The 11,057-nt window shown below is 39.4% G+C and overlaps 1 protein-coding gene across 2 annotated transcripts in view; it reads right to left on the bottom strand.

Annotated features, from left to right (window-relative positions):
• Positions 1-71: 71 nt before the first annotated feature.
• Positions 72-11,057, bottom strand: part of TUT4 (terminal uridylyl transferase 4) — a 37,903-nt gene continuing 26,917 nt past the window's right edge. Inside the window, exons 25-30 of one of the 2 annotated variants that reach the window (XM_083867443.1) lie at positions 9,726-9,841; positions 7,953-8,113; positions 6,877-6,974; positions 3,910-4,435; positions 1,547-1,720; positions 72-549 (exon numbers count right to left, since the gene is read on the bottom strand). In XM_083867443.1, coding sequence (XP_083723569.1) covers positions 458-549; positions 1,547-1,720; positions 3,910-4,435; positions 6,877-6,974; positions 7,953-8,113; positions 9,726-9,841 — 1,167 coding nt within the window. In that variant the 3' untranslated portion in view covers positions 72-457. The remainder of the gene's footprint in view (positions 550-1,546; positions 1,721-3,909; positions 4,436-6,876; positions 6,975-7,952; positions 8,114-9,725; positions 9,842-11,057) is intronic. The other variant, XM_083867444.1, reaches the window with a different exon arrangement.

Below are 11,057 nucleotides of genomic sequence, written 5' to 3'. Positions count from 1 at the left end.
AAAGCCTTATGTCCTTTTTTTGCAGTTTTATTTTTCTTTTTAAAAAGTTTTTTGGCACTACATAGTTCTGTAAAGAATAGAAGTGACAAATTTTTAAACACATGAAATCCCCTTCTAATTTTATTTTTTTTAGAACAATATATATAAAGTCTGAAGCAACCAAAGTATGAATACAGCTAATAGAAAATAAAGAACTTAATTTTAAAAATTCTCTCTCTTTACAGTTTATCAAGATAAAACAAAACACAATTCCCCTTAAAAATAGGGTAATAAAATAGATGAAATTTGTATCACTCAGTTTTGTGATACTAGTAAAAACTATAGTTCATATCTATGTACAAATGATACAGTTTAAAAACAGTCTTAAATAATCTTGTATCTAAACATGTTGCATTAAGATTTTAAATCAGAACCTGAATTTCTTCCTCCCCCCACCCACCCACAATCCCATCCAATTTCACTTTTTCTGTTGAATGTAATTCAGATTCAAGTGTGGGTGTCCTTGAGACAGAAGCGAGAACCGCTGGTTACTCTGCATCAGTGGACCAGCTAAAAGAAAATGGATTACAATTACTTCAGCAAATCACGTATTTACCAGTGCTTGGTTATATTCAGTGTGCTAATCTAACTTAGAAATAAAGCCATTTACTAGACTGATACAAATGCTCTCTGCAACTAACCCATTTAATGCAGAATTACTTTAATTCTATCTTCAAAATTTCCTAACAATCACAAACATTATTCTGTTGCTTTACTTCAGTTATTTAACAAAAGTAATTTCAGGATTTTAAGTAAATTCAGTTTTCACTTGGAAACCCTGCTAGAGCCAATAGATTAGATTTTGAAAAAGGATTTGGTGCCTGTATCTCTCATTTTACACCAGGTGGCCCCAGCAACATGGAAGCTGCACATCCTCCAAGTAAAATTTGAACATTGTTTCTCTGGTAGTGGGGTCTTTTTCCTACAGCCTTTCCCCATCCTGCCAGAGCTGAACACCTTTACCTTTTATAAACATCAGAGTTGAAATCAAGTCAGTCCTTCCCAGTTCTCTGATGAACTGAACCTAACCTAACTGCTGCTCAGTGCTGCTCTGACTGTGGATGGGCTGGACTAAACCTCCAGAGGCCCCTTCCAACCTCAATTATTATATGGTTTTGCAAGTTTTTATCTATGTAAGTCATTTCACAAAGCAAGGTACAAAAGCCAAATAAAGTGAATTACGACAAAAAATTCTTCATATTCTGAACACGCTCATGGGCCAATCAACCTCTATTGAAGCAGAGGCAGCTCTACAATGAGCCACCAGCAGCAAAGAAAAAGAGGCTGGAAGTGCAACAGGCTGCAAACTGGCTCAGATTTCAGAATTTTAACCCTTCCCTCCCACAAAGACTTTTATTTGTCCACAAAGGAAGCTGATTTGACTCTGGGATTTGTTATGGTTCCAGGGAGCCTAGTGAGTGCGACATGATTCCTTGGCTTTTAAAGCCTTTGAGACAGTACAGAGACATGGTTCATGAGCTGTTGATTCACATACTGGTTCTAGTACCTTGAGGGTAGAAAGGTTTGTTCGGTGGGTAGCTGGCATTTCCCTGCTGCATGTAGTTCTGAGGCATATTGTAAGGCCACGCTCCTCGGAGGAGAGGAAAATGGGTAGGGGTCCCATGGTCCCAAGGGACAGAAGGAGGGTTCATTTTACCAAACTGTCCTTGGAAACCCTGATCTAGTTTTCAATTGAAAGGGAAAAGCACATTGCAAGTTGAAATAATTAAACAGTAAGTCACAAATACAATTTACATCTTAAATAACAGTTTGCAGGGGACTTAATGCGATTAGTCTGATGTGCTACTTTGTTTTTTTTTAAATATACATCAGTAAAAATTACCACCTAAATTATTTCATTTTTCACTATAATAGAATTATTGGGAAGAGAGAGGATGAATCAATATTAAAATCAAGAGCTACAATTTCACTATTTTTATGACTTTCTCATGATGAAAAATACAAGGTCTGAACAATGTTCAGAACTACTGTCTGATCCCACACAAATATCCACTACCACTGACAGAGCTGTGACATGAAAGCCATTACCCTACTGCAAAAAATAACTCTCAGATATACAGTGCAATTCCACTAATACTTACATGCTTAAGAAACTTGCTATCTAGATCACCGGACTGACTTAAAAATTACTTTTAGAGAGAAAATATAAACTTTGGAAATAAGTATACAAATTGTAAAGCTACTTCATTTACAATTCTGGTATCAGTGCAACATTAAGGATGAGAAATCAAGCATCCAAGGAGGCAGGACCCACAACACGAGGCCCAGCTCTGGAGTATGCATGAAAAAGAGTTCTCTGTCTTGATACTTCTAATGATCTGACTTCTGATCAGTTGTCTACTGAAAAGAAAATTAAAGTAGCTCCTTTCAATCCAAGGTTATGTGAGCCAGGACAAAGCTTCCTCAAACTTACTGTTCTCAAATTGTCCTGAGGAGGTAAGAAACCATGCTTCAAACAGACAGGAGACAGTTCATCTCTAGTGTGCATTCACCTTAATGGCATCTAAGCCAAAAAGGAAATAAAACTGATTCAAATTCAAAGAGGAAAATTACTATGATTGGGAACTAGGAAAAGGAGTGTGATGAGGTTGGAAATTGATGGAAGATGAGGGATGGGAAAAAATACTGTGACTGACAGCACATGGAGAAGGAATTAGAATTTATGGAGCTTGTCTGAAAGAAGGTTGCTACCTTAGTAAGGACATGTGGATTGGAAGGAGCTGCTTGAGGGAAAGACAAAGCTGGAGAAGGGGACAGATGAGAAGATCTAAAATGGACAGGTAGGGACAGAGCACACTGGAGACTCAGAAGACACGGGGGTAGAAGTTCCTGTATCCTTTAAAATATATTCCCCACAAAGCTTTAAACAGAAAATCATGTATCTCCAGCACCATATGTTTGAAGCCCACTGGTGAATCTATTCCTCACGCAAAACTGTAGACTCAGCTGAAAATCTACTGTTACTGACAATCATGTTATTACTGCAGAGAAAGGCTGGGCAGGAGATTCAGAATTTTCATCTTAGGATGAACAGCTGCACCAGTACATTGTATTATGGATTTATTTTTTTAAACATAGGAGGACTTACGCATTCAGAATAAATCAGAAGACCACCACCATGATTAATGATGTAAAAGTAAAAAGTTAAAATTTAGAGGCTGCCAGTTATTTTGCAGTGAAAACTGAATAATGGCTTTAATCATTATACACTGCTTTTTCTCAGCCTCAAACACACCAATGTACTAGGCTTTGCTATGAGGCAAGAGGCTGCTGTCCACTTGTCACAGGGAAATGTATTGTCAGGAATCAACATCGAGATCATGGAAGTTAAATGTGGCAAGATAAGGAAAAAAGAGAATAGATAAGATCATATTATATTGTACTTAAGGGGAGGAGATGAATACTCAACTTGCACAACTGTAATTCTGCCAGTCTCTAAGTTCATGGTTGCAACCTCAGCATTTGTCTAATAAATTATGTAACAATATGTTGATCACAGAGGTCTTTTCCAACCTTAATGTTTTCCTGATTCTCTGATATAAGGAATTATTTGTCAGCACATTCACAGAAATGGGAGTGATTCAAACAACGATGAGGAGGTTTCTCAGTTGAATGCAGGATTTCTCATTGTTGCACAGCCATCAATGGCAGACAGGACTAATGCCTAGAAGGTATGGTGATCAATTCTAATTTTTTTTTCCTATGAAAATGTTAAGACAGGTAAAAGTCATTATTTGGTTTCTTAAGAATCACATTTTTATCAAACAAGTTGAGAGAGGTAGCTGTTCCTGTAACAGTTAACACCTGTACACAAAGTGCAAGAGGTTTGATACAACAGAGAAGAGTTACCTGAATTCCCCACAGTGCCATTGTTCACCAGTGAGTTTGGAGTCACAGGATTGTGCCAGTGTCCCTCATGAGAAGTGCTGGGGATTCCCATGGGCCTGGCAGCAGGCTGTGCAAAGATGATACTGGGATCATTCAAGCTTACACTGCTCTGGTTATTTGTGGTGCTGCTGCTGCCAGATCTCATAGAAAATGGAACATTTGTAGAATGAGGAGGGTTACCCGGTGCAGAGTGAATAACAGGCCCGTGAATAGGCCAAGAAGTGTTGGGAAGCTGAATTTGGTGGTGATGGTGCATCTGAAGTAGTCCCAGGTTATGCAAGGTGGAATACTGACCTGGGGGAGATTGGGGAAAGTTAAACAAAGGCAGCTGGACCTGATGGGGTGGCTGTGCACCCTGCTGTGGCTGAGGAACGTGCTTAGACTGGGATATTGATTGTGGCTGAGTCTGGTTAATGGAGGCTGGCTGAGAGGAATTCTGTGGGAATTGTTGAGGTTGTGGAGAGTAAGATGATTGATGCGAATCAGACTGGAGGAAAAAAAAAAGTATGTATTTCTAATTAGTTCACTGGCTATTTAATGGTGTTTTCTTTAATAAGCACCCATTGTATTAGACTATTTATAAAACAGCAAAGCATTCCCCAGCAACACCCTAAGCACTGCACCGAAGCTCCTGCTGGCTTTAGTAAGTGCAGTTCAACTGATACTGACTTTCACCAACAGATAATTTGGTCTGCTAAGGTGGCACATCCCACCATCAGAAACAGCATTCTGAGAGAATATCAGCCCCAAGCTCTTCATTAGACTCCTCACACACTTGTTTCTGATTTTTAATCATTGTCTTCCCTACCCTACTTATGTACAGCCCAGTCTCTCATTAACTAATTGCATTACTTCTAAATAGAGTGGTTCTTATTACTGCACAGTTTTTTAAGTAATTCCAAAGTAAGCTCCTAATATTTATTTCGTTTTTAAATATCTGTTAAACAAGAAATGCAAATTCCAAAAACCCAGTTTCAACCTTCATATCCTGGTGTTATGCCATGGCTAAAGGCACAGTAATAGCAATTATTACAGCCTTTGCAGAGTCTTGCAAAGCTTTCCCTTTCACCAGCAACAGAAACAGGTATGAAGCTATTTTATCTGTTTGGAATTGCAACTGAACAGAGAAGCACTTCAAGAACTGGAGTGGTTGGGAAAAGTGTTACTCAGTTTATGTGCCAACACTTAGTATCTGGATTCCCCAGTCTGATTTTAAGCATTGAGACAAGATGCTGATGGAATAAGTGCCTCCAGAGACATTCAAATGAGACAGATACCTAAACTAGAGAGGAGGACCTGAATCTCAGATGACATTTTCCCCCTGAGACTGACTCTTCACAGACTACAGCAGCCAGCCAAGCTCCGAGAGCCTCAGCTGCTGTTGAGCACACGGAGTTAAAGGTCTCTCCAGCTCATCACTATCCCTGACTGCTCACCTGTCCATTTAAACTGGAAGTCCATTTAAACTTGTCTCCAATAACCAGAGGTGTCTGCAGGACCTGTCCATGCCAGAGCATCCCCTCCAGCAGCACACTGTGTGTCTGTGCCTGGGCAAAGGTTACGATTGCTCCCTGCTGCTATTCCAACTATGCCTGTATGTGTGCCTCCTATACCTTTCTATGGAACCAGGAAAAGAAGGTAAAACCTGGGATTTGAAAGATGATCACTAGTTTAACAGTTAAATGCTATAAAAATAAAGCACATGCACTGACTACAAACATTCCTACAAATATTAATCCACCACAAGCATGCACTGAATGTGCCAGCAGCAGGAGAGGAGGCATATTACACTCCAGCCTCTTGATCTGCTCCCCACTCTCTCCCTCTTACTCCACCCAATTCCCCATTCCCATTCTTCTCAACCAATTCCTGGACAGAACATATTCATCAAGAAATCTTGGCCAAATGACAACCATGCAACACACAGAGAGTCCATGACATCCAGGTGACACAAGAATGTGCACATGATGTGTCTGCCTCTGAGTGCACCCACATGTTCAGCTTCAGTTCCTCAGCAGAAATACAAGGTTCCAAAAAAAAATTCTCCTGTGTCATTCTCAACCCTTTACTTAGATTAGGGTTGTTATCAGTCCCTCTTCAGCAGCACACTGTAAGTCATAAGGTCTCCGTTACTGGAGCCAGCATTCCAATAAATGCTTGCTGATCAGTCAGGAAAGCAGCAAACTGAACAAAGAGCATTACTGATCAGCAGCCCTGATTACTGTATTTGGTTACTTGCCAGCTTCATTAGCAGGCACACGCTTCTCAGACTAACAGCTTAAAATAAATTAATTTCTGCTGTACTGTCTGCTCCAAAAATATTAAATGCCAGCAGTTGTATTTGCTCAAATACCCTCTGCTACCCATCTCCACTCAGAAGCAGGTTAAACGTATTTTATGTAGCTCTATAGAGACTTGAAAAAATTCTAGATAAAACTATCAAAATTTCCCCATTGTTCTGCTTGTGCTTCTCGTATACTCTGGCAGACTTTTCATTGAAGTACAACTCAGCTGTGTTCTGTGTCTGTATTTTTCAGTCCCTTAAGACAGATCTCATAAACCACAAAGAGTCATGGTTGTCACTAACCTAAGTCTCCAGCATGTTAACAATGAGCTATGCTTTATCTCCCTTAGTAACTCCAGAACACTGCCAGAATAATGAGAATTAGGAAGGCATCCTAGCTTAATCTGGCCTTTCAGAATCACAAGGTATCTCATACCAAACTTGACTATGAGGTTTCCACACTAAAAAACAACCAATGTTCCCCAAGACACAGTACATCATAAATCAAAGTTCCACTAACTGGCAGAGTGCAACGTTGTCATTATCAAGTCCAGAATCTGTTGAGACAAACCATGCAAACCTGCTCCCAGCATGGCTGTTTGCTACAGCTTTGCTCCCTGCAGTCCCCTGCTCCCAGCACTTACACATTCTGATGACTGCCGGGTGCGCAGGGGTCGCTCCACCTGCTGCTGGCCCACAGCCACCAGCTGGGAATTTACCATGCTCCGCACCAGCTGCGTGCCTGGTCAAGGAACACAAGTGTTAATAGAACACATGGGGTGACAGGATAAGAGCAGAACTGGGAGTCAGCAATATCTGAACTCTCATGTGACACACAGTAGGTAAATCCCTTTCATCTCTCCTCTCCTTTCAGTGGAAACTTTTCCCTCCCTGGCAGAAGACAACGTTAATAGGTATAGGAGCTAAGCACAAAGTCTATTTTTGAGTAAAACAAAGTCTAGCAGGACTAGTAAAAGTCTAGCAAGGCTAACCTAGCTATCAGGCAAGAGCTCTACTTTACATAGGTTTCCATATTACTGCTGTAAGCAGTGGCATTTTAAATAGCAATAGTGACAGCAGAAATTTCTAGGCAAAGAAAGTAAACTAAAAAAAAAGACTAAAAGGTAACAGAACACAGAAGCAAGGTTCTTCTGAAGTTCACTTATGAATGCTTCCTCTACTATTTCGACTACCACAGGCACCCATGGGGCTAATTTGAATGAGTTTGCAATTAATCTTCTCTAAGTACTATCAGTAATTTGAAAGCTGGATTTAGCATAATTCATCTGTATGCTTTTTTTGAAGTGTTACTTAAAGAGCACTGATTTTTGCTGAAAATACATTTACTTACCTCTCACAGATGATGGAGGGTTAGCTAACATTTGAGAAACATTTGGAAGAGGAAATGCATTCAATTATTATTATCATTACTATTGTTACTACTTCTAAATGCAATTTTGAGTGGAAGACAAATAATGCAATACCCTGAAGTACACTGTATTTTACTACTGAGCACATTTTTACCACCCATGCAAAGGCTGTACTTCAGGAGACATTACTCCCCTTGCAGAAAAGCAACACAGACTAAAAGCTGTATTTGCAGTGACTGAAACATTACTTGTAAGATTATTTTTTGAAGATAATTACCAAGTCTGTACAGAAACCTAGAGAAAAGGGATCTCAGAGCTTTCAAATTATCCTAACACATAAACTAACTTACCTGGCACACTATTATTTCTCTGACGGGTTTGTTTGAATTCAGGACAATCTCTCCTTACATGACCCACATCTCCACAGATGAAACACCTTTTCTCTCGTGTTTCTCTGTCATCTTCTTTCACCTCTTTTTCATCATCTTTCTCATTCTCCTTTTTCTTCAACCTGAACAATAATTTTTATTAGCAATATCAAAAAAATCACACACACAAACACATAATCTCTGTAGAGCTGTTGTGCTGTTGTGTTCAAAGGGAATGGTTACATAACCAACAGCTGTACCAGAATACAAATATTTCAGGAATCCCAAAAAACACTATCAGATTCTGGGCTGGCTAACAGCCTGTAAAAACTTAATGAAGTTAGAAGCTCCCCAGACTTGTCCAAAAGCTGTTTGACTGTTTTAGGGCAGAAGTATGCCTGTAGTTAAGCTGAGGAGCAGTTCTATGCAGCAATCCCACTGAGTCAGAACATACCCAAAACAAGTGAGCTGCACTCAATTCATACAATCTCCTCCTCACTGGACAGGTCACATTTCTCTGTCACTATCTAAGCCCAGACAAAATCTCCAACAAAGCACTGAGGCTCTTCCAAACACTCAGTTCTAATACAGCAGGAGAACTTGTGATCAGGAACCAAGACAATATATAAAGGTCTTTATCCACAAAGGATCTGCAGGATTGTTAAATAGTAATATTATTTTGTGAGCTGTATATACAATCTGAGAGAAATTCTGTGTGGCTGTGCTGTAGTAGCAGCTTGTGTGAAGAGCAGATCATAACTTCTTTTCCTGAGGCAGATGTAGGGAAAGAGGTGATGCAATTCCATGTGTTAATACTTGTACAGAGAGCATCTGAAAGAAATGGTCCACCTGTGACCACGGGTTCCAGTGCACTTTCATGTGTCTTGAACTCTGCTGACTGAACAAAAGGCTGTAAATAAAGATTTTGTAGCAGGAAGAGACCAAGAATCCTTTGACGAACTATGGAGCACAGAACTGAACATAAGGAGCAGATGAAAGAGCCCAGATTAATTTGCATTTTAAGGACTTTACAGGCTTTAGGAGAAGTCAGACAACCTAGGCTGAGTTGGTCATTAAATAGCCAAAGCTGTAAAAAGTGAGAGTGCACATTTCCTGCCAATTCCTACTAAACTCTCTTTGGAAACAATGACCTGCACGTACCAGGGACTCCTTTTGCAGAGTCCTGGACCCAAAATTCCTAAATGAAATTAATGTACAAGTGCAAGATCAGCCAAGTGACTGGCATTTATATGATCTTACAGAAATGCACCTTAACTATGTACATTTTAACTAATCCCTACAGTTTAATAAATGAACTTTTACCTGCCTTGCAGATGTACATTATCAGATCTACAGAACAATTCAAATTCAACACTGTCCTCTGAACATGATCACTACAGGAAATCCATTTTAACACATGATAAATTTTGCAGCCAGGTGATATATTCTTCATCTGAATGTTTACACTATAAAAAGATAATTTAGTGATCTAAGTTTTAAGTTAAGCTTAACTACATATTAACACACTATAGACTGTTGATTTTACTCTGTGCACTTCCATAAACACTTCAGATTTAAAGAGGTGATCAAAAACTGTTCTAAGAAAAGAAAAAATAAGATGGGGAATTGAAGATAAGTATGAAGCTTAGATTTTCTCTGCAATTGAGCTATTTTTCATTTCCATTAACCTTCAAATATCCAAATCCCTCATGATTTAATCTCCAAGATTTTAAAACAGCTTAGTGTATTACTTACCTCCTCCTCTTTGGACAGTCTTTCATGTAGTGACCAATTTTTCCACAGACACGACAACATCTGTCATTGGGTGCCAATTCCCCATCTGTCAGAACTTTTGAGTCAAAAAAGTATTCCTATCAAAACACATAAGACAGATAAAAACCATTCACTCACAATACTGAAAAATGAAAGTCAAATTGTCAGCTTTCATCTCTTATTGCTCCCTGAATGTTAATACTTCTGAGATGATACCTGGTCCTTTTCTTCCCCTAGGTAATGGCAGCTTTTTCAGAGATATGGAGCAGTTTGGGCTAAGAAGGGCTTTTTGGTCTTAGGGACAGAGGCTGAATTTGCAGAACAGCTTATCCAGGCTCCAGCCTGCTGCTCACCTTTTGCCTCCCCAAAGGCTCTTCAGAGAGCATTTTTTTCACATATGATCTATTTTGGTATGTGAGTCACTGCCTGTGTCCTTTCCAAAGCAGCCAATGTCCCTTCCCAGATGACATCATTACATCCCTTTAGACAGAACAGAGCTCAGGTGGGAAACAGATGGGGCACCTGCAGACTGACCTGTATCCCTCCCCTCCCCTGGAATTTGCTCAGGACAGCTGTGGTTCTGATGTGTGTCAGCACAAAGGCCACAGTTTACAGCCTCTGAGCAACAGAAATACTGTGAAACTACTGCCTTGCCTGAAAGGCTAAAATAGAGGTACAAACTCAGAAAAAAAACACAGATGAAGTAAGCTAATGGAGAAGAGAAGATAGGGAAGGATAAAGGGAATTAAAAGCTTTCAAAAGATTTTAAAAATTCTTTAGAAACTCAAATTCTGTTGAAAGTCACGGGGAGAACAGTCCTCTAAGCTGTTTTAGAAAATGCTGTTCTACATTGATCTTAAAAATACTACAGTATTTTATTTGTTCATATTAAAAAAAATAGTTGTCTCTTACACATCAATGACTGGACCCTGCAGCACAGAGCAGTACTTAATCCAGAATGATATTGCATGAACACATTCCTAACCCTGACTCACTATGCAAAATTTAAAGGTCAACTCTTAAAAAAAAATAATCAATCATCATCCTTTTCCTTGCTTAAGCAGTAATCCTTACTATCTCCACCAAGTGGAAAAATAGATAAAATGGAACATCTCTTGGATCTGTTTTCTTTAGCTACATGAAGAGCCAGTAAGGTCCTAGAGCTGTTTCTGGGTTTTACAGCCAAATTTGCAGTTTTCAGCAATACTTAACATCATGCAGTGGGAGGTTTTATAAAAAACAAAACACAAATTAAACTTACTTTCCCCAAACCTGCCAGTAATACCCATCACCCATCCAACTACTCCTCTGAAT

The sequence above is a fragment of the Zosterops lateralis genome (assembly GCF_965231275.1).
Source record: "Zosterops lateralis genome assembly, chromosome: 9".
NCBI classification, from domain to species: domain Eukaryota; kingdom Metazoa; phylum Chordata; class Aves; order Passeriformes; family Zosteropidae; genus Zosterops; species Zosterops lateralis.
This window is presented reverse-complemented; position numbering and strand designations above follow the sequence as displayed.